Source organism: Anoplolepis gracilipes, chromosome 6 (genome assembly GCF_047496725.1).
Source record: "Anoplolepis gracilipes chromosome 6, ASM4749672v1, whole genome shotgun sequence".
NCBI lineage: Eukaryota > Metazoa > Arthropoda > Insecta > Hymenoptera > Formicidae > Anoplolepis > Anoplolepis gracilipes.
Window position 1 is genome coordinate 770958 of NC_132975.1, and position 25490 is coordinate 796447.

Here is a 25490-nt window from a genome sequence, read left to right on the forward strand (position 1 = left end):
TACCAACGTATAACTGCTGCAACTAGCAAAACGTATGCGCATTCCGTATTTTAAAGGTGTTTTTATGTGTGACTCATTACCGATCGGCGGTATATATCGAAACGAGAGCGGCATCATAAATTTGGATAACGCTAAAAGCTCGGGTACTCATTGGGTAGCGTATGCAAAGAGAGGGAATCGCGCTATATATTTTGACAGTTTTGGCAATCTTCGCCCGCCGAATGAATTGATACGATATTTAAATGTGTCAAAAATAGATTATAATCATACATCCTATCAAACTTATAATCAAAGCATCTGCGGACAATTGTGCTTGCAGTTTCTCCGAACGGTCGATGCACGCGAATTTAAATTTTAACACATACACATTATATGTATGAAAACACATTTTGAATAAAAATTATATATTAAACATATATATCGCTATGTATCTTCTTTATAAAATCCTATCCTTTTTCCTGTATATTATATAATAATAAGTTACATTGATATATTTTTTTTAATCGAAATGTATAGCTTATTGGAAATGTGTTAAGAATACTTTTAATATCTTAATAAGTTACGTTTATATTTCTTTTACTGCAGCCTTCTCCTTTGCTCTCTCTCTCTCCTTTCCTTACACATCATACTCTCCTTGTCCTACGCCTATAGCGCTGCCCTTTTCCCACCATCATGCTCTCCTTGTCCTACGTCTATAGCGCCTTCCTTCTTACACCACGTCGTACTCTCCTTGTCATACGCTCTATTGTGCTTGCAGTTTCTCCGAGCGGTCGATGCACGCGAATTGAAAGACATACATTGCACTATTTAATTTAGTATTCGTTAAACAGTTTGGTCAACATGTCTATGACATTCACGCTGACTGGGAAGAGCAGCGTTCTTGCGGCAAATTACTCGCCCACCGTAGATTTAAGCGATGGTGAATACGAACTCGGTCTAGCGGATTTTGAGAGTTATCACACGATATCGAACGTGAATTCCTCGAATAATAAATTTTACTTTGGCAAAGACGATGCGGAAATTACGATTCCCGAGGGATCGTACGAGCTGCAAGCGATACATGAATTTTTGAAAAAAACAATTTCACGAAAACGTTCGCAAAACACAGTTCGTGATGGTGATAAAAAACAAACTGACGACGATAACTTCGAGGCTGGAGAATGGCAGATAATGCTCCGCGCTAATTACAATATGATGCGGAGCGAGATCAAATGCGCCTACAGAATAAATTTTAGCAAGCCTAACAACATTGGATCGCTGCTAGGATTCTCGAACCGTATACTGCAGCCGCGAAAATGGTACGAGTCGGACGTGTCGATTAACATTATCAACGTGAACATTATCCGCGTCGAATGTAATGTCACCGCGGGTGCGTACAACAACGGTAAACTCGTTCATACGATACATGAATTTTCACCGAGGGTACCACCAGGATATAAGATATCGGAAACACCGGCGCACATCATTTACCTACCGATCATCGTACGGAGCATTATGGATTTAACGTTATGCGTTGTCGATCAGGAAGGATGATTACTCGATTTTCGAGGAGAAGAGATCACCATTAGAGTGCATGTACGACGGCGACAAAATTAGCGTGTGATGCTCGTGCTGAACGGATCGAAAGACGTGAGAGACAACACAATTTTTACGACGCCCGTGACAACAACAACAACAACATCGAGATTTGCTAATACGCAATCATCTTGCGCTAAGAAAAAAAAATTGAACGCATCAAACGTTGCGTTTTTACAATCTTTGGGATTCGCGGTGCGAAACATTTGAACGATGACTGACATTCTCAACATCGCGGACGAACCGATCTTTGACGATCGCATCGTCAAGATTGAGACTCACGCATACAACCCATTCGCCAACACAACGTTCGGACACTGTGACGAGATAAGAATACCCATACAACAACAGGATCTGTATACATTGCCGTACGAGAGTTTCTTATACATCGAGAGAGAATGGAAGATAAACAATCCAACTGACGGATCTAATGTGGTACTGCAAAATAATTGCGTAGCATTCATGTTTGACGAGATTCGATACGAACTCAATGGCGTGGAGATTGATCGGAATAGAAACGTGGGAATAACAAGTATGCTCAAAAACTATGTAACAATATCATCCGATAAAAGCGTGATTATGGGAAATGCTGGCTGGAGTGATCCAACTACTGTAAATGGACACTTTAATTTTTGCGTACCGCTCTACATGTTATTGGGATTTTGCGAGGATTACAGACGCATAGTAATTAACGCTCGTCACGAGTTGATCTTAATATGATCGCGCAATGACAACAATTGTCTGGTTGGAGCTTCGGCGGTGGAGCCTGTGATCAACATATTCAAGATACAATGGCGAATGCCACATGTGCTGTTGAGTGAAATTAAGAAGCTGTCTATGCTGCGCGCTCTGGAAAGCGGACGCTACCTCAGCATGGGTTTTCGCTCGTGGGATCTGTACGAGTTTCCGCTGTTGCAGCGTACAACCAAGCATTCGTGGGCCATTAAGACCGCGACTCAGCTGGAGAAACCACGATACGTTATCTTTGCTCTGCAGACAGGTTGGAAGAATGTTATGCTCGAGGATATGAGTAAATTCGACGACTGCAAATTAACAAACGTGAAACTTTATCTGAACTCGGAATGTTATCCGTACGACGACATGAATCTGGATTTCGATAAAAACAGATGGTCGATTCTATACGACACGTACGCGCGTTTCTGCAAAAACTATTACGGATACGAGTACCTCGAACCGAGCCTCACTGTCTCACTGTTTCTACTTTACGGTCCGTTTGTAATCATCGATTGTTCTCGACAAAACGAATCGGTGAAAAATGCTACCGTAGACGTAAGAATAGAATTTGATTGTAAGGAAAATGTGCCGGCAAACACTACCGCTTATTGTCTCATTTTGCATGATCGCGTTGTCGAATACAATCCTCTAACGAACGTAGTACGTAAAATTACATGAATCAACACGAGCAGGAACACTCGTCTTATCAATCAACCAACCAACGTTCGATTTTTCTGTAAACAAAATTGGAGAATCGCATACCGGATCATATAACATAAAAACTTGCGATACTCGATGATTAACGTCAGTCGTTCGTCGTCGTAGTTCTCGCTAATATCTCTTCATTATGGTTGTGCCAACGTTTGTGGATCTTCAAGTATTTATTATCGATAAAAAATTTATCGTGAAAGAAATTACAATTCTGACTCAAGGATCTGTACTGTCTCATTATATTTTTACAAGTCTTACACCATTCCGTTTGCTCACGAGGTCTCAGGTTGCATGGTTGGTTGGAAAACATCACAATCTGCAATGGGAAGATGGAAACGTTCCATACTACATGGCTAAACGTTTAATCACTGAGGCTGTGACGTTGAAAGATGCATCTTCTCGAGTGTATGTCAAAGGACATAAAAAACGAGAATGGTTGGCAAATTTACTGGAAGACGATGCGAGAATCGGTCTTATTATCGAGACATTGGATAACGACTATGATGACGTTCTGCTTTAGATAAATTAGATGCTACTCTGCATTGCGATAGACATGTACGAAATTGCGCTTTACAAAATGTATTTAAAATATACAATTGGTGGTCGAATCATCATCATGAAGGTTCAATCAACCCATATTTACATTAAAAAAACTATAGTTCAAGTATTATTTTCTATATTCTGTAATTAAATTTTTTTAATTTTAAATAAATTTGGAATTTTTATACATTTATATTTCTTTTACTGTCACCTTCTTTGCTTACCATCATGCTCTATCCTTTCCTTACACATCATACTCTCCTTGTCCTACGTCTATAGCGCTGTCCTTTTCTCACCATGCGCGCTCTCCTTCCTCTCTATTCTTTCTCTCACCATGCGCGCTGTTCTTCCTCTCTATTCTTTCTCTCGCACTCATATCTCCTTTTCCTACCATCATGCTCTCCTTTTCTTATCATCATCATCATACACTCCTTGTCCTACACATACACCACATCGTACTATAGAACGCCTGATTATATTTATTATTTATATTTATAGTCAAATATACATGATAATGCCCACCCACTATGCGACATGTTATTCTTTAGCGCAAACATCCGTACTGTCGACGGTCTGTTATGTTATCATTTAGCCAAAAATTTTATCTCACGCTTTGTCGTATACATTTGTAACCGAATATTTCAATCGTTGTATACATTTGATTAGATTTCATCATACGACAGCCGCACACACGGCGCTCGAGCTTTTGAATAGTTTAGTATCGCATAAACTACAACACCTTCGGTAGTGCCATGAATTCTGTAGTGCAATTTTTACAATCGTGAAATTGGTTTACCAGACTTATACAAGATCGTTAGAACTGTTTTTCGAGATCCGTGACGAAATAGATTTTTTATGTGATGTGATCGATGAAAATACCGATATAGAACGTACGCGATTAAAACATATTCCGGAAATGAGGCATCTTAAAAAAATGAGGCTGCGACTGGTAAAAAGAATAAGAAGGAAAGCCTTTTTAGAAGAAAGAAGAAAGCGATTTGTACATAACTCATTTAATACACACACACATGTGTTGAAAAAAAACTGAAAAAGGCTCAAAGGATCTTCTGTCTATCGACCTCGCTGCGTAATTTAAGCCTAGATGCTGCTACACATCCCCTACTTTTCTTTCCCGAGACGTTGGCTAACTCCGTTAGAACTTTCATCAAGACTGTGTTAGTCTGTGAACGACTAAAGTGCGCAAGTTTTAAGGATGCCACACCACGAGATGTGTTCGTTAGTGGATATAATTTTTACTCCAAACTGGCGTTATTTGGCAAGGACGATGAGGGATCTCGCACATGAATTAATAAGAGTTGTGCTAAATATAATAGCATTTAAAAACGTAAGTATTTATTTTTTTAAATAATATTGGTACTAATAGCGTTACTAATAGTACTAATAATAATAATAATGTTTTTTTTTTTTACAGTACGAGTCATAGGCTGATGTAAAAATTAAGGGATTTGTAAATATTTATGATAGACAAATTAAAAGGATGTTCCGGCGCCACGAGAGAGAGTTATACGCATGGGTGCGTGACGATCTTTGGGGTGACACTCCCGAGAATCGGAGGTGCGAGGAGGTGACTCCTTAGTTTAACGAGGATCGTCTTTGTTTGCGGAAACTCTTTGGTGAGCTTCCGTATGAGGTGTGGGAGAGGAACCGTGGCTCCCCGAAACTCTGCAGGAGGACTCCAGGTCGTCAGATGAGAGAGACTCTGAATAGATTGTGAGTATTTATAATTTTTATCATTTTAGAAAATATTTTTAAAGTACTAATAAAAATGTTTTTTTTTCCTGTTACAGACGCAGCTATGACGAGTTCCCATGGCGCATCGCCCCTACAGATTTTTAATTTTTTAAATTTTCTACTATAATTTTAATTCTTTTTTATATTTTTATATTTAAACATATAACTATTTTAATTTTTTAAATTTTCTATTACAATTTCTATTCTTTTTTAATTTTAAAACACACACACACACACACACTTTATATGTATACACATACACACTTTTTAAATAAAATTTATGTTAAACTTATATATATTTATTACTTATCCACCTTCATTATCTATCCCATCCTTCTTCCTCTGTATTAGATATAATTAGATAATAAGATAACATTTAATACTATAAAAAAAAAACTTAACATACAAAAATTATCTTTTTTCTCGCGTACGCCTTAGCCTCCGTCTTATCGCGCCTCCGCTATCCTCCTTCCTCTCTATTCTTTCTCTCGCACCCCATAACACGCTCTCCTTCTCGCTATCCTTCTTCCTCTCTATTCTTTTCTCTCGCACCCATATCTCCTTTTCCTACCATCATGCTCTCCTTTTCTTACCATCATGCCCTCCTTTTCCTATCATCATGCACTCCCTTGTCATACACATACAGCGCTTTCCTTCTCACACTACGTCATACTCTCCTTGTCCTACGCTATATAGAACGCCTATTGCACCGTCTCCCTCTAACGCGTTGCGAACGCCTGTCGCACCGTCTCCCTCTAACGCGTTGCAAACGCCTATATCACCGTCTCCCTCTAACGCGTTGCGAACGCCTGTCGCACCGTCTCCCTCTAATGCGTTGCGAACGCCTATATCACCGTCTCCCTCTAACGCGTTGCGAACGCCTATAGCACCTTCTCCCTCTAACGCGTTGCGAACGCCTATAGCACCTTCTCCCTCTACCGCGTTGCGAACGTAATTATTTATTGCAAATATACATTATGGATAAACAAAGTGGGGTGATTATTTTATCTATAACAGTTGACATTCCTCTCTCACCATCAGACCTCCGCAGTCAGTCAGAGAGGACACTCCCTCCACGTGCGGAACCATATGTATGCCTTCCCCTCCCCCTCCCCTTCAATCAGGGGGGTGTTTGGTACCACCCTTCCCCTTCAATCTGGGGGGATATTTGGTACCTTCCCCTTCCCCCTCAGTCTAGGGGGACATTTGGTCCCCCCCCCCGGTCAGTACGGGGCGAGGTACCTCGCCACGTCCCCCCCGCTTACCTCACTCCCCTCAGATCCCTGGATTAGAACTCTCTTATCCTATCTACTCCCTTGTTAGTCTGAGACGACAATAATAATAATAACGACGTATCTTAAAGGAAAATTTACATATTGCAACTTTACATCGTAATAAATTTTTGTGCATAGTACATGTAGCGCAGTAAATGAAGACATTTTCTTTACATAATTCGAACTCAAACTACCGATTAAGCTTAGTAAGAATTCGACTCATGCAGCAATTATTATAATCTGATAATCTTAATCACTCTCAACTACTCGGCGTAATACGATCGTCTTTTTGTTCTTTATTGTGCCATTCTCAGCACAAGATTCTTTGCGCTGTTCTTAACATAAGATATACAGATTACCGTGTCTTTTGATACCATGCAAAAATTAAATTATTTTGAAAATCAGATTTCTGATAATAAAATTAAAATGTTTTTTAGTTTTATAAAGAGAATCTCTACTATTTCTACAAATGCAAGATTAACTTTAAAGAGAATAAATACATTTCAAATTACAAATTCGTATAAACTGAATCGCTTCTAAATACTTGGCTAGTTGACTATTAATTTCGGTAATTATACAGTAATAAGGAGCCACATCCGATTTCAATTACCTTGACATATATTCTCAAGGTCATCACCCTGAGTAATGTTCAGTAAATGTTGACATTAGCGGACCCAGCTCCGATCACCTTAACCTTGACATATGTTGTCAAAGTTACCCTTCTGAGTGACTTACAGAAGGTTTTAGCCGTCGCTTGTTTTTTATTAAAAAGTTATTAACAGAAAAAAGTATAGAAAATATAGCAGCTATTTTGAATATTAAGATTGTCAGAGATATATCGTAATTTATATTCAGAGATAAAACATCTTTGAAATATTATAATTTTCCTACATACATGCGCAATAGTAGTAATAATTTTCATTTTTATTCGCATGGAATAATACAAATATGAGCGAGAGAATATATGCATAACACACACACACACACACACACACATACACGCGCGGGGGAGAGGGGGTGCAAGAGGAGGCCTCCGGCCCTCCCCCTCCCGCACCCACCTCGTGTGTGTCTGTGTGTCTGTGTGCATGTGTGTGCGTGCGTGTGTGTGTGTCTGTGTATGTGTGTGTGTGTGTATGTGTGTGTGTGTGTGTGTGTGTGTGTGTATGGAAATAATTGTATTTAATTTTTTGTGTTTGTGATTAAAGTAAAGAAAATTTTGTATTTATAATAAAAAATTTCTTTATAGCAACGATTCACTGCTCTAAATTTACTTTTGTTCATATATGTATCAGTTTTATATCAATATTACTCATTTATGCCTTTTAATATTCAAAACAGCTACTATATTTTCTATACGTTTTTTGTTAATAATTTTTTAATAAATAACGAGCGATGGCTTAAACTTTCTGAAGGTCACTCAGGAGGGTGACCTTAACAACATATGTCAAGATCAAGGTCATCGGAACTGGGTCCGCTAATGTCAACATTTACCTAATGTTCTGAAGGTTTTAATCGGCGCTCGATGTTTATTAAAAAGTTATTAACAAAAAATGTACAATGAACAATATATAATTTTCAAACACCGTGTGTCCATGTATCGTGTTATATTGTTATATTTTATCGTTGAGAATAGTAAATCGTCTTTGTTTATCGTTTTTACTGAAATTTTACTTCTATGTTCGTGACATTTATTGTAAACTTGAAATTCTTTTGAGGATAATAATGAATCGTACTTTCAATGGATTTATTAGGGTTGGTAACAGGAGAGCTCCGTCCCTCCTCCTTCTTTTTTTTACATGGAGAAATGCGTTACGCATTCCCCGAAGAGCGGAAACTCCCCGGGGATATGTGGGACTCCCATTTAACGAGGTATACCCATTAAAACTCCATGGTGGTCCTACCCGGCGGTTTAAAATGGGTGGACCCTGGGATCGCTTTCGCATGCTACCAGGATCCACCCCCGCCAATCCCCCTGATGTTCGGGGAAGACTTCCTTCCTTTAATGGTGCGCCATTGAGAAAGATCTTTTGGCGACTCGGCAAATTATCACTAGATCCGTCCACCAATCCGATGGCCCGAAGCCATTGAACAACCCGATTGACCATTGCAAATCACCATCTCAAAAAGTCATGGTTCATGGTCTTTTTTGAATCCTGCCGAATAATTTAGTCGTTTCACGTACAAATTGTAATTTTGAGTGTAATACCAAATAAAGATACTTTTTGTGGTACTTCCACCTTTCGTATCTCACGTTAGCCTACACCACGAACACGCTACATTAATTGGTGACCCCGACGTTTAGCGAAGGGATACAGAAGCCGAAGGAAAAAAATGCTACGTGCCGTATGTGGCTAACGGCTATACATAAAAAAACGAAAGGTTATGCTAGTTAGTCGTTTACCAACACGAGACAAACGGAATCCTCCAACAAACCCATCAGGATCATTAGGCATCCAAGAGGAGATGGTTGAGGGGCAGCAGGCGGAGGTGACTGAACCACCAGCATTCAGCGGTAAGAAACAACAAGACTTAACAAGCAGTTCCATGGAGATCCAGATCAATGAATTCCGAAACGTTAAGCTCCATTTTGGCGAAATCGCCCGAAATTGTGATTCACATCCTTGGAATGCAAATTCACGGCCTATCGACTGCGTTTGGACGATATTAAGTATAGTGCTGTGGTCCGTCATCTGGACGAGCAAACCATGCTCGCCGTGGCCGACGTTCTAGAACAGCCGCCGGAAAAGGATAAATATGATAAGTTAAAAAGTACGCTAATTAAAAGATTCTCAGATTCCTTAGAGAAACAGCTCTGCACCCTGTTAGATGGCATGGAATTGGGCGACAAAATGTCATCAGTCCTCCTCAGGGAAATGCGAACCTTGGCAGGCTCCAATGTCATAGACAGTATGTTACGCACACTTTGAATGCAACGACTGCAGTAGATTGCAAGAGCTACTAGCCATGCTGGACGACATGAATCTCGATGAGCTGGCAGCCTGTGCCGGATGAAGCACATGAAAAAGGAGGGACACAACACATTGTGGCAGCAGCAAGCACGTCTCAAAACGATACTCTACAAGCCCTCAGCAAACAGGTTAGTGAGCTCGCGAAGGCAATGGCAGTCATGAATAAAAATTAACCAATCGCGATCCCGAAGTAGATGATCAAGATTTTCCACTCCGAACCAAAGCAAATCAAGAGAACGTTCATGATTCTGTTATTATCATCATCGATTCATGGAAAACGCTTAGAAATGCCAAAAACCGTGCAGTGCAACATACCCACTAGCAATTCAGGAAAACAGCAACAACCGTCAGCAATAGGAGCCTCCTCTGCCGGCGGCAGTCAACAGTGTAGGCTCCACATCATCGATCGAAAAAATCACCTACGTTTTCTCGTCGACACCGGAACGGATATCTCATTACTTCCTAAAAAGTATGTCTGACAATATGGCAAACCGTTGTCAACACCATTATACGCAGCAAATAGTGTTCCTATCAAAACGTTTAGAGAGAGAGTGCTTACGATAGATTTTGGACTGCGGCGGACCACTACATGGACATTTTGCGTCGCGGACGTAACGTCACCCATCATTGGTGCAGATTTTTTATATCACTTTAACATTTCATTCAACCTGCGAAAAAGGTACATAAAGGACGACACAACGGGACTGGAATCCGCAGGACAACTCTCCGCAAAATCATACAACACCATTTCCACCGTAAGACCAGACGTACTATTTCATAAATTAATAGCTGAATTTCCAGAGTTGACAAGGCCACCGCAACCACCAATCCTAAAGCTGCAAGGAGTATACCATCACATTCGAACAGAAGGACCACCAGTAGCGCAACAGTCCATCGACTACCACCTGAAAAATTAAAGATCGCCAAAGCCGAATTTACTTACCTCATTGAGACAAGCATCTGTAGACCGTCTAGTAGCCCGTAGGCTTCATTATTGCATATCGTCGTGAAGAAAATTTCGGGAATGTGGCACCCATGCGGGGATTATAGAGGCTTAAACGCTGTAATGGTTCCCGACTGTTACACAGTTTAACCAGTTACGACAGTAGACGAAAATCAGGGTCCTGAGTTACAGTGCGCATGCGCGAAAAATCCAACTAACAATATGGCAGCGTTGTTGGTTTATGTCAGAGTGAATGGAGAATAGATTAGGCCTATTCATATAAAATATAAATGAGCGGATATATTTGTGCAGTAACAAATTGTAAAAATGTTACGGGTACAAAAGGAATTAGTATTTTTTAATTTCCGAAAGATCCTAAAAGGTAAAATTTTAATTTTAATTTTTAATTTTTATTTATTGCTAATTTATTATTTTATTATTATTTTATAATTTTATTATTTATTTTTAGTTTAAATTATTTTATTATTTTTAATTTTCATTATTTTTTGGTTCTTTTTCTTCTGAATGCAAAACATCAGGATGTGAACATAATTATTTGTGCCTTAACACCAACTATTTGTAACTTTTTTGATAACAAATTAAAAAATAAAAAAAGAATTTGGAAATTATTTATACTTTTTTATTTATGTGTATTTTTGTTCATACTTTTAAGAACAAAATAAATTATCTTATAATTACATATTTCTTTATAAAATGCATATATAAATCTTATTCATTTGCATTATCTTATACCTACATAAAATATATATAATTTACTTTTTAGTATGTTTTTTTTTATTATCTTACTTATTATATATTTCATATGTAAGAAAGTATTTATAAATTTTAAAATATTATTTTTTTTAATTTTTAGTATGTTTTAATTTTTAAATAAAAATATTTTACTTTTAATATTTTTAATTTCACATTTATACTTGGCGCATTTTCCAATCAAGAATATGGGTCATGTTATTCATAAACCACAACATCAAAAATGCCGACGCTACTGTCGTAAACTGGTTAAACTGTGACCGTTACCCGTTGCCTCAAATACACGATTTCACACATGGACTTCAAGGGAAAACCATTTTTTCAAAACTGAATCTGAAAAAAGCGTATTACCATATACCTGTTGCACCGGAGAACGTCCCTAAAACAGCGGTTACAACCTCATTCGGGTTATTCGAATTCTTGGCAATGCCATTCAGGTTGAGGAACGCAGCACAATCGTTTCAACGACTAATGAACTCCATTTTCCAGACTCTCGACTATGTCTACTGCTATGTGGATGACATCCTTGTGGCCTCCGAATCCCAGGAGCAGCATCTACAACATTTGCGCGAAACATTCAAGAGACTGCAAGTAGCAGGTCTGACAATCAATGTCTTGAAATGTGTCGTAGGAGCTGAACAAATCGAGTTCCTCGGGTATTTAATTTCAAGTCAAGGCATCCAGCCACTACCAAATAAGGTAAAGACTATTCTAGAATTTCCAAAGCCTAAGACAGTTGTGGAACTTCGCAGATTTTTAGCGATGCTCAACTACTATCGAAGATACATCAAAAACGCTGCAAATGAGCAAGCCATACTTAACGAGTACCTGAGGGATTCCAAGAAGAACAATAAGAGACCAATCCAGTGCATGCAGAAAGCGGATAAGGCGTTTGAAAATGCCTACACAGCTTGGCAAGCGCAGCTAGATTGACACACCCACAAGAAGGAGCACCGTTGCTTCTTACCACGGACGCATTAAGCACTGCCATTGGAGCTACCCTGGAACAAATGGTAAAAGGAGAGAAATAACCCGTTTTTCTTCTCTAAAAAATTGAATTCGGTACAACGCAATTACAGCACGTACGATCGCGAATTACTCGCCATCTACGAAACGGACCACAAGCAGCTGACCTTCGCGTTTAAACAAAAAGCCGAAAAAGCGTCTCCAAAACAGGCCAGGCAATTAAATTTCATAAGCCAATTCACGACAGACATCATCCATTTAAGCGGCTCAGAAAATGTTGCAGCGAACACACTTTCACAAATATCTGCAGTGGACTGTCAGATCATTGTCAGCACGGAAGAACTTGCCGAAGCTCAACAAAACGACGAGGAATTGCAAGCAATCGTAAATGGAAACACATCCCTCAAATTAAGACCATTCACTCTCATCGGATCACAACACCCGCTGTATTGTGAATGGTCGGAGGAAACCATCAGACTGTACTTACCTAAAACACTGAGAAGAAGAATCTTCGATTCAGTCCATGGTTTGACTCATCCAAGTGGAAAGACGACAAGGCAACAGATCCGACAAAAATTTGTTTAGCCAGGCATAAACAAGGACATAATGCAATGGGCTAGAACTTGTCTGGCATGCCAAAGAGCTAAAATATATAGACACATCAAATTGAGACCGGACAAAATTGCCATTCCGGATGAAAGGTTCCAGCAAATTCATCTAGATATAATTGGCCCATTACCTATATTAAATTCTTCCAAATATTGCCTCACCATGGTAGACCGGTACACGAGATGGCCAGAAGCTGCACCGTTACGAGACATTACTGCGGAGACGGTTGCTAAAGCCTTCTACACCACGTGAATTGCAAGGTTTGGCACGCCAACCATAATAACAACAGATTAAGGCACGCAGTTCAAAGCAGGACTCTTCAAAGCTCTCACACATCTACTTCGGTGCAAACGAATCAGAATGTTACCATACCACCCACAGTCATATGGGATGATAGAACGCTGGCACCGAACGCTAAAGGCGGCACTCACTTGCCACTTGCAAAGAGACAGTGAGTGGAGTACCATATTACTTACAGTATTAGTAGGATTAAGGACCGCATACAAGGAAGACGTCAAATGTTCAACCGCAGAACTGGTATACGGTACAACCTTGAGAGTAGCGGGAGAATTTTTCGAGGACGTGGAGCAACCAATTACCCCCGAACTTTTCGTCCAAGATCTCCGCGAACGAATGAGAAGATTCCGCCCTAAGTAAACCGCACATCATGGGAGAAGGACGACGTTCATGCACAGACCTCCAACAGTCCACACATGTATACCTCAGGGATGATACAGTGAGACGCCAGCTACAACCTCCATACTTAGGGCTATATGAGATTTTAGCACGGATAAACGAGCGACTCTACATCCTTCTCATCAATAAAAAAGCAGCCAATATATCCACAGAAAGACTCAAACCCGCATATTTACCCGTTTTGGATTCAGACATTGTCCCAGAAACAGGAGAGGAACCTTCACTGTTGGTATTATCAGTTCATAAAACCGAAGGAACAGCATGAAAAATATGAAATTTTATTTTGTTATATCTCTTAAACCAATGCCGTCTCCTATTTAATTCTTGCGGCTAATTATTCAGAACACCCCTCCTCCCCCTACACTATATTTAAATAGCGATAAAATCCGTGAGGTGTAACCTTTTATGCATATTTATCTGACATTTTATCTCGAACCGCCAACGAAATGTGATGTTCTGTTATTTTAGTATCGTCTTTTTGATTTCTGTAATTTATTAGGTAAGTTCCAATTTTAAAAAGTCAATAATTTTTATTGTATGATTCTCAGTTTATAACAACTATAAAGTGTTTATACCTCTTAAGAGGACCAACACTGAATCTCGAACTTCGACGGGATATCGTCCTCATCTAAAAGGAACTAAAATTGTTGATAATACTATAATTTTCGTATTATGTCATCTTGCTATAGAAAATAAAATTTTTTATTGCGCAATTTATCGATTTGAAAGTAATTAATGAGATTTTTATGATTAAAATGATACCAAACACGACATAAATCGGATAATATTTAATTAGAAAGATAATCGTAAGTATGATTATTGAATAATTAAAAATTATCTGATTTATGTCGCGTTTGGTGTCATTTTAATGGCAAAAATTTCATTAATCCATTAAAATTATTTTCGGATCAATAAAATGTGAAATGTAAAAATTTTATTTTCTGCGGAAAAATGAAATATAATACGAAAAACTGGAGATAAAAGAAGGCTCACGAACGAGACTTCGGAACTTTTTGATGTCGTTCATCTCCTTACTCGTTCTCTCTCTCGCTTTGGACGACTCACTAGTCTTGGGGAGATCTTTTCTTATCTATAATATAAACATCCTATAAAATAAAAATTGAAATTTTTATTTCGCATTTTATCGGTTTGAAGATAATTTTAGTGGATTAATGAGATTTTTGTGATTAAAATGACATCAAACACGACATAAATCGGAAGATTTTTAATTAATCAATAATCATAATTATCTTTCTAATTAAAAATAATCCAATTTATGTCGTGTTTGGTGTCATTTTAATTACAAAAATTTCATTAATACATTAAAATTATTTTCAAACCGATATAATGCGAAATAAAAGTTTCCATTTTTATTTTATAAAATGTTTATATTATGATAAGATAAGATCTTCGCGAGTTGTCCAAACTGAGAGAGAGAATGAGTAAGGAGTAAGCGAGATAAACGACATCAAAGCGTTCGAAAAACTCGTTCGCGAGGATTCCTTCATCCATTGTTTTCATATCATATATCATCTCACTATAGAAAATAAAACTTTTTTATTTCGCATTTTATCAATTTGAAAATAATTTTAATAGATTAATGAAATTTTTGCGTTTAAAATGACACCAAACACAACATAAATCAGATAATATTTAATTAAAAAGATCATAATTATGACTATTGATTAATTAAAAACAGGGTTGGGGAAGTTAATTTTTTTTTTAACTAAGTTAAGTTGAAAGTTAATTGACAATAAATTAAATAAGTTAACATTTAAAGTTAAAAACAAAAACTAACTTAGTTAAAAGTTAAGTTAAAAAGTTAAAAATTAAAGTTAAAAGTTAACGTTAATTATACGAAACTACATTTTTTGCATAATTAATCTTTTATTTGATATTTTAATTTAGGTTATAATAAAAAGATATTTAAAAAAGTAGAAAATATATTTTTCTTTCTTATAAATTATAAAAAACTATCTTTTTATTATTTTTTATTTTTCTTTATATATTATTAATTAGAATTTTTTAAATAGAGTTCTTCTAAAGTCCCTAATTTATTTCTTTCCCAAGCACTCTAATAATTCTTTATCTAATAACAAATCGACATATAACAAATAAAATAGCTTTAATATGTATATATATATATATATATATATATATATATATATATAATTAAAACACATAATTATGTGTTTTAATTATACCAATTGATTCGTCTCGTTATTCTGTGCATAAAAGTATTAGAGTAAGATAATAAAAAAATGAATATTTTATGAGATATCTTGTATTTTATGACAAAATATTGCACATAATTATGTTAAAGTAAAAATCTGAATTTGCAACTAACAGTTACACATTTTTACTTTAACATAATTATGTGTTTTCTTTACACCAATTGATTCGTCTCATTATTTTGTGCATAAAAGTATTAGAGTAAGATAATCAAAAAATGAATATTTTATGAGATATCTTGTATTTTATGTCAAAATACTGCAACTTTGAAGCCTTATAACTCAAAAAATACTTAATGAAAAATACTTTGTCATAAGTGTTTTGGAAAGCTCTTGAGATGAGCTACAAGAATATGTAAATATATATAGGGTGTTCCGTTTAAAAAACTTGAAGTGACTTTCACGTGACCTTCAAATGACTTTTCAAGGTCAAACCAATGGTACCATCTTATGGCCCCCTCGAAACGATACAACTTTTGTCTGAAACATTTTTCTCTCCCGGGCTTGGTTTTTGAGATATTTGACTGGATGGATTAAAATGGTCCACCCTGTATATATATATATATATATATATATTTTATATATTACGATCATTAATTTTCATATGATTTTGCTATTCATAAATTATTTATTAACTGATATAAAAAAAAAAGTTAATAAGTTAAGTTAAAATTAACTAGTTTAAAGTTTATGGCATTTGAAATTAACTAAGTTAAGTTAAAAGTTATTAACTTTTTAACTTTTTAACTTAACTTTTAACTATTTAACTAGTTACTACACTAGTTACTAACCTTGATTAAAAATCATCCGATTTATGTCATATTTGATGTCATTTTAATCATAAAAATATCATTAATCTATTAAAATTATTTTCAAACCGATAAAATCCGAAATAAAAAAGTTTTATTTTCTATAGTGAGATGATATATATGAAAAACAATAGATAAAGAATCCTCGCGAGCAAGACTTCGGACCCTTTCTTGTTAGCTATCTCGCTTGCTCCTTATACGTTCTCGCTCTCTGTTTGTTCGGCGACTGTCCTTGTTACACAAGCAGATACCAGCTCTATCTATCTCGAAATCGGTCAACTAAAAACTGCTTTGTATTATCTCACGTCTCGATTTCACACATCATATATGTATGAAAACAGTTTCTAAAAAGTTAGACTAAAAAACTTTTCTACTAGGCTTTTAAAATCATTTTCAAAAATTTACTTGTATTCTATCACGTTATTCTAAACATAGGGCACATTCTCCGTTTGAATAAACTAAAGAACTTTTATATTAAATAAATATTAATTTAATGAGTCAATAACAAAAGTGAAATTTTATATATAAATTATAGCGTCCAGAACTCGTTATTAAAAGTACTTTAACTGTGTAAAAGGATTTATTGATTGTGCAGCCAAAAAAAAGATTTTTAGTCGAACTGATTTTGTTGGTAAAATGAACCGTGTTGGGATTCCCTTAATAGTCTAATCGATATGAGATTTACTCTATGATAATATTAAGACAGTCGTAAGACAATTGATATTATATGAATATATAAATTTTTTTAAGTATATTTTGAAATCGTTATTTTTATTCTTTGTGTTAAACTATTTTAATAATGTAAAAAAATTGTTTGTATATATATTAGTGGATTCACTGAGAATAGAAAAAAAGGACTGAAATTTGTTCTAACAGTTAAAAAAGATTTTTAAATAATTATCTGGCGCATTAATCACTGCGGTGGATTCTCATTAGCCCGTTCCCATTTTATTTCATAAATATAGTATAAATAGCATTTTAGTTTTAAGGTTTTCGCAGCCACTAATATCCTCAGAAAAAAGGGCTTCCGGATAGATGCCACGTACTGGGATAGCGTTATGCCGACGTTTTGTAAACGTTACAATTTGCATCTTCAGGGCTAGGAGCTTTGATACTGAGCCCTTTGGATTGTGATCCTTACGTATCTCTTCTTCTCCCCACAGAGGGGGGAGAGTGTGGGAATGTTACCAGCCAATCAGAATGCTTTAACTGATCAGTTGGTCTATTAAAATTGATTTGCACCTCCTTCTCCTCCAGTTTATTGGATCCGGAATTATGGCAAATACTTGATCGGATAACACATAAACAATCTATTCGCTCCGCTGAAACAAGAACACAGAAACAGAAAAGTAAATATGATAAAATCAAGCCAGAAGTTCAAAACCCAGTGACTCACACATACAGTAAAAAACTGTATTGGTTAGACGGAACGAAAATGGCATCTTAGGCCATCAGGTATACTGAAAACCAACACATACCTTCCGACCGATACCTTCATGCTACTTCCCATCATCATCCTTCGTAAAGAATTCTGTCATCAGTTCACTAACATACAGAGCTCTGACGATCGCTGAACCAACTTCCCTGGATGGGGAAGATTATCTCAATTAAATCTTGACCAAGAATGGATACAACAGCAAAAACATCGATCGAACAATCCAAAGACGGAAGAATAAAATTTACAGTCCCAGTAACACCGAGACGGCGAATGAAGAAGAAAAAGAAGAAGAAGATAGAAAGTGGGCAATCTTTTCCTATTTAAGGTACGATGGAACGCATTAGCAGAATTCTAGGTGAACACAATGTCAAAGTAATCTTCAAACTTCAAAGGAAAATTGCTCAGTTACTTCCGAACCATAGGATCAGAGACCACTGAAAACAGGTGTATATAAGATCCCTTGCTCTTGTAGGAAAGTGTAGAAATCGGGAGGAAGATCAGTACACGCATTAAGGAACACCAGCGGTGTGCCAAATATGGCCACTTCTCTCAATCAGCCTTGGTCAAACACTAGGTGGAGACTGAATACTCCGTGCAATACAACGAAGTCACTATGCTGGCCCCCATAATGCTATTTTGCTAGGAAATATCGTAAAGGAGGAGCGTCCGAAATGGCCACGTTCGGATTGGATACCACCAATCATATCGATCGATGCTTAAGGTCACTAGTAACGATTAGTCAATCAGAGAGTCCTATTTTGAATTGGTCAATCAGATACGTGGCCATTTTATACTCACTCTCGTAAAGGTCTAGAAATTTTCAAGCACCCTGACAACTTTAACCGTGATAAAAGATACCAGATAAGTCTTATTTGGTATACTGCCGGTTTTTTTAATTGACTAACTGATCAATTAAAGCATTTTGATTGGCTTGTAACTTCTACCCTCTCCTTCTTTCCTCTCTCGCTGGGAGAAGAAGAGATATATAAGGACTACAATCAAAGGGTCTCAGTATTGGAGCTCCTAGCCCTGAAGATGCAAATTGTAACGCTTGCGAAACATCGGCATAACGCTCTCTCAGCACGCGGCATTCATCCGGAAGTCCTTTCCTCTGAGGATAAATAGTATTATTGAAACATATCATTATTGAATTACCAGTGAATATTGAAACTATGTGTAGTTTTATACCCTTATTAATCGGGTTTAATCCCTGAACTCTAATACTGGAATAAGCGCCAGCAACACTATCGCGACAGAGAGAGATAGCTGTTGTACAGTCATCAAAAAATTTGTAAAATAACTTACGGCTTAAAAACTTTTAAAAAAGTTAATGTAAACATTTATTTTTTATTAGATACCAAGTTGAAACAAGGGAAATTGAGCAAGCGCAGAAAGTACGAGGAAAAAAGACAATAATAGAATAGATATTATACTCTCTCTCTCGGCTCGTTTTCAAACAAAGATTTGGATAGCTGGCACCTATTCCAGTATTATTAGAATTGAGTAGGTTTAATAATATTCGTAATTCTAAGACTGGTCAATCATAATTATTTCTAGTGTTTTTTGTTATCTAAATGAAGTTATCTAGATAATCATTTAGATGAAACAATTGCTTTATCTTATTTTCATCTAGATAATTATGGAATATATTTATATCTACATCTACATCTATATTTATATCTATAGATAGTAAAATGGATTATCTGCTTTAAATTATTTAAGTTAATTCTACAATCAACAAAACTTAGTCCTTAGTAAGCACTTTATGAACTTTGTGACTTTTAAAATGTTTGGTTCTTATTGTTAGATTTATTTCTAAAGGTGATTTAAATATAAGAGCCAATCATATTAAAAATCACTAAGCACTTATTAAATACTGAGTTTGGCTGAACACAATCAATGCTTCATAAAGTGAATCATTTAGTATATAATATACACTAACTCAGTGGTGTCAGATTTGAAAGCAGCATGCTCTAGTGTTTTGTATTATACGATAATAATGTTTTCATTTTTCTTAATTATATTTTTTAAGGCAATGTTATCTTAAAATCTTCTAAATAAGATATTTTATAGATGTTCCATTTATTTATTACACATTGATCAGTATTTAATATAAAACAAAGATTAGACAAAAATGTTGTTAGACAAAATCACACATCTTCAAGTATTGTTTCTTACTTTCTTTAAAGCAGCGATTAGAGTGGCATTAGTTTGACGATAATATTTACCACACTCCCAATTGACTACGTTGATATTGACCACATTGCGATTGACCATAATGATATTGACCACGTTACGATTGATCACGGTCTCGATTGATCATCGTTTCGATTGACTACCGTCCCGATTGACCACGTTGATATTGACCACATTGCGATTGACCACGATTCCGATTGACCACGGTCCCGATTGATACAAAATAAAATTTTCTGGTATGAATATGCGAATAATCGAAAGCGTAAGCAGAATATAATTATAGATCTCGTTATGTGTCCGAAGCACGGGGCGATATGGGTTGGACCTCCCTTCGCACATAAAGTCGCAAATCCATATGGAACCGTATGATTATAGACCTCATTACGCGTCCGAAGCACAGGGCTGCTTTGTGTGAAAAGTAGCAAACCTATGTGGAACCGTATAATTGCACATTCGAAACTACAATCTTATGGTCAATCGGAACCGAGATCAATATCAATGTGGTCAATTGGGACTGTGGTCAATCGCAACGTGATCAATATCAATGTAGTCAATCGAGACCGTGGTCAATATTACCGTGGCCAAACGGGACATTCTCGCGATTAGATACTTAACGACATCGACGAGATATTTGACTTGATTAAAGTAAGAGCAGAATATATAAAGATGTCTCTTTGTCATATAATTTCTCTACCAATTTTTAGAAAAACTATATATGTCGAGTTATACAAAGTCTATAGACGTAATTGTAGAAAAATGGAATTATGAGTTATAGATTTTCATTGTATACATAGATTCTTTGTATTCATTGTTTAATGTTTCAGGTTATATGGCGCAAGATTTTCGAAAAAGGATATCTTCTGCGCGCATCTACAAGATGCTACAATAATAATAGTAGCATTACTTGCCATGATGAAATATGTTTACGATATAATCGTGAATAATTCATATCAATTGATATGTTATTTCCTGCAATCCTGGTATTCGATAGTCTGCCTACTATTTATGGATGGGTTATTTATCCATTATGTCAACGATATATATTTAAGGTTTCATGAATTAAACAAGATTGCGATACAACATCCGAGAGAAAATCTATCAATTTCTTATGTTAACTTTATAGCGAATTTGAACATAATACAATGTAATAAATATAATTATACTGTAATCACCAAAATCCGTTTAATTCAGCATATTCATCATACATTATATATTTTGGCAACAAAGGTATTGACACACATAATTATATATACATATACTATCTGCAATTTATTTATTATATTGTAACTTAAATATAGATATAATCTAATGATCAAACGAACTTATTAACAAGGAAAGAGTTGGAAGTGTCCCCCTCCGATTTTAATGAGCTTTGAATATGTTATAGTCTAGATCAAAATAGGAGACACGTATTTTTTTATATGTGCTCTTACGGCTGTTAAGGGGGTGAAACACCCTCTTGAAAAAAATCGGTTTTTATATTTCTGCGAATACCGTCGAAACGGTAAGAGATATAAAAGAAAGTTTTATGGCTTTTAATGTACTTTAAAACAGCATAATCAGAATTTTGGAAAATGTCATTTTTCGAAATCCCGGCTGTAGTTCCGAAAGAGGAACCTCTCCGATTGTGATGAGTTTTTGTAGGTGATATTATGATATCTAGAGATTATTTATCAAGATTCTACCTTCGGATTATTTAATTTTATTGATATTAAGCTAAAAACTATAATATATAAACAAAGCGTACCACTCTATTTCAGATATTACGACTATTTTGGGAGAGAGAAAGTCTAATCTATTGCTAATAAGTACTTTGGATGCGAAATAATGTCTATGATTGTACAATTTCACATGGGTTAACGAAGTTTAACTTATATCGCAATATTTTACTTTAAAATTTCCATGCAGTACTGTCAGCTTTGGTAGTTTTCATGCCGTCGTCTTGCAACTGTCCACGCGAAGTGAGGTGGACGGGGTGGGTGCAGGAGGGAGGCCGGAAGCCCCCCTTACACCCCCCCGTGTGTGTGTTATGAAAATATTAAAAATATGTATCATTAATAAAAATTAATATCAAGTAGTTCATTCAACAGAAAATTGCATGTTAAATAAATAAATTTGCAACCATTTATACATTTCATTTCTATGGTGGTTTTGTTAATTGGTATTGAAAAAAATGATTTTTCACAGCAGTAGCAATTATAGATATTTACCGAAGTATAATAGATTTTGCTTCGTAACACAGGTTGGGTTGGGTTAGTTTTTTGGCGAGGAGGGGGTGCAGGAGGAGGGGTTCCGCCCCTCTCCCGCCCACGCATTCACTGTAAAGTCATTATACATTGTTAAATATTACTTCACTTTTGACAAGAACGAAAAATTACATCTCATTTTTCAAACTTTTTTTGTTAATAATTTTTTAATAAACAACGAGCGCCGGCTAAAACCTTCAGACCCTTACTTAGGGTCATGAGCTTGATAATATATATCAAGATTATTGACATCGAGAGGTGGTCCCTTATTCTAAATAATTATCTAGGTTTTTTATTTGTATTTTTTTAACTTTTGAAAACCCAGTGAAACCTTGACAGATTATCTTAATATGATTCCTTGAAACTACTTGTAAAAGTTCATCAAAATCGGAGAAGTTCCCCTTTCGGAACAACATCCTTCAATTTTTGAACACTTCCAACCTTTTCCTTGTAAGTGAAGTTCAATCCTGAATATGGCGGGGGATCTCATCCGGATGAATTAATGTGTAGTGGTGCTTCTGTGCAAGTGGCCTTTACTTGGACACAGTTTAATTAAACACGTTGCAATTGGACACGGTTCAAATAGACACGATATTTTGCGTACGGTTTAATTGAACACGGTGCAGTTGCCCGAAGCGTCAGTTTGACAAAATGGCCTTCGCAACGCCTCGGAGTCGATTATTGGTCGGTCAGTTTATTCTCATTTTCTGTAGACAAATATGTATAGTAAAAATATATATAAACAAATATGTATATTAAAAGTATATACGTATTTAAATATATGACAAATAAAAATTATTTCTAATAAATAATATTATATCTACATCAAAATAGTTAAAAAAAATAAAAAAACAAAATAAAAAAAAGGATTGACAGCGTAGCTTTCAATCGTGGATTTTCTTTATTACTAGTATCGTGCTCACTCAATGCGCTATACGATACTGGTCAATAGCACGTCTTTTTTTATGTTTTACTACGTATACTATCGATCGTTTTAAATTTCAAATATAAAAAATATTACTTATAAGATGCATTGGACGAAACGCTCGGACACAGATCAATTTATTTTCGATCTAGATTAAGTACGTGCAAGGAAATCAAAATCGGTGATTAGTCAGCCGCGACCTCTCCTTGTCAGCCACTAAAAATTTTCTCGAAGGTTTGGCCGAATGCGCATTTTCGCTGAGTAGGAGCCCTTTGCTTGTGTCAGTGCTAAGAATTTTTTTCTCTCGAAATTCTTGGTGCATAGAGGGCCATAACGTACCGTCAGATAGACCGAGACGAGTGAATCGATCATTTTCGCAAAATTTTAAATCGAGCAGTGTGATTTTGAGGAAAAATCTAATACCATTTTGAAAAGTTTCTTCCTGTGCAATTGTGATAGACTGTTCCGACTCAAAAATGAATCCCAAATATTTTCTTTACGTCTCCGTTTTACGGTTCCAGTTCGAATTTATCAAAATTAATTATGAAACCCAGCGATGATAATAGGTTAGGTTGATATCGGTTTGTACGTTAGCCCGACAGTCGTTTCTTGATGAGCTTAGAAAGAGAAAATCGTCTAGATAAAGAATTGATTCAAAACTTTTTTCATGAAGAAGAAATGTACTCAACACAGGATCTTGGTAAAGATAAAGGGCCTTGTAAAGAGTAGTGAGTGTGAATTCGTAGGTTATTTTTTGCCACTGAAACCCGAGAAATTTTCTGTGCAAAGGATGAATTGGAATCAATAAGTATGCATCCTTTATGTCTAACGTAGCTATTTTCATGTTAGGAAACATTAAAGTCCTCCAGTTCTCTAATTTGAAGTGGGGAGGAGGATGTGCGAATTCAGATCCTTCAAGTTCAAGATTGCTCTCGAAGAAAGAACGGGTCCTCTAAGAAATTTACAGCAGTTTTAGCTCCCTTCCGCAGCAGATGCGCGATTTCCTCGTTGCAGTGCGAGGTTTTTGCCAAGGATAGTTTTGGTTTGTCAAGCTGAGGTCTTGCTGGGGGAGAGGAGAAAAACAATACCTTGTATCCCCGTATTCCGCTTAGTACTGTTGGATTCGATGTTATTTTTTCCCAATTATGAGTAAAGTCAGCGATTCGACCCGCTGTTCTTATCTCGATTAGCAACGTCGGGAAAAAGAGCGGGACCTCCTGGAACGGCTCGTTGTACGACGCGCCCCTGCAAGACGAGCTGACGAAGAGGTGTGACGTGCAGGGACCCTTGTATTTCCCGCTGATTTTCGAAGCTGGTTCTGCTGCTTTGTTGGTGGATGTCTGATCAGAATCTGTAGTTAGGTTTCGTTATTACCGAGATTGATTTTCGATGATGAGCTATCTTCTCGCAGCCCTGAGCCGCCTTCAAACTTCTCGTCAAATGAGCTTCCAAAGAGCCACTTATCGATGGGGACGTTATCCATTACGTTCTTCCCGGTCAGACTAAGTAACGGCTTTATATAAGCGCGACGAGTTAATGAAAGCCGATGCTGATGATCTGCGAGCAAGTGGAAACCAGTTGTTCTTAAAACTGGAAGAGCCTGTTCGTCCAGGAGCCCGCTTCCCTCGGGTCCCAGTAGTTCAGAAATGGTCGATCCAATGGCGTTCAAGGACGCCGTGATTTGAGTCTGTGACTAGGGTTGGTACTTGTCGCGTTTTATTGCCGAAATTGATACGTTCAAAGCTGAGATGAGAATGTTTAATTTTTGGGGACTCAGAATAATGAGGTTGTCTCTTATCTCGTATTGTTTTAATAATTGGGCTCGCCGTCATCCCCTAATCCGGAAGAGACGGTAGTTTAGACGAAATTGAATATGCCGCCTCACGAGAAATCGGTTGTTGGTTTCGCCGACGAGTTGAAGAGTTCGTCAATCATTGAGGTGTTACTCACCGTTGTTTTTCTATGATTGGATATTAACTGTTCTGTGGAGAGTACCGAATGGTTTATATCTTCTTCAGGAAAATCTGAAAATTATAATTCAGTCGTGCCGAGAAGGACGAAGTCGGTTATGCCCCCTCTTTGCTAGCCATCCGACAAAAGTCGA

The 25490-nt window shown here is 36.6% G+C and overlaps 1 protein-coding gene across 1 annotated transcript in view; it reads left to right on the forward strand.

Annotated features, from left to right (window-relative positions):
- Window positions 1–25490, forward strand: part of LOC140666906 (uncharacterized) — a 132238-nt gene that overhangs the window by 46482 nt on the left and 60266 nt on the right. Inside the window, exon 4 of the mRNA XM_072894460.1 lies at window positions 21040–21442. Within this exon, the coding sequence (XP_072750561.1) occupies window positions 21040–21442 (403 nt within the window). The remainder of the gene's footprint in view (window positions 1–21039; window positions 21443–25490) is intronic.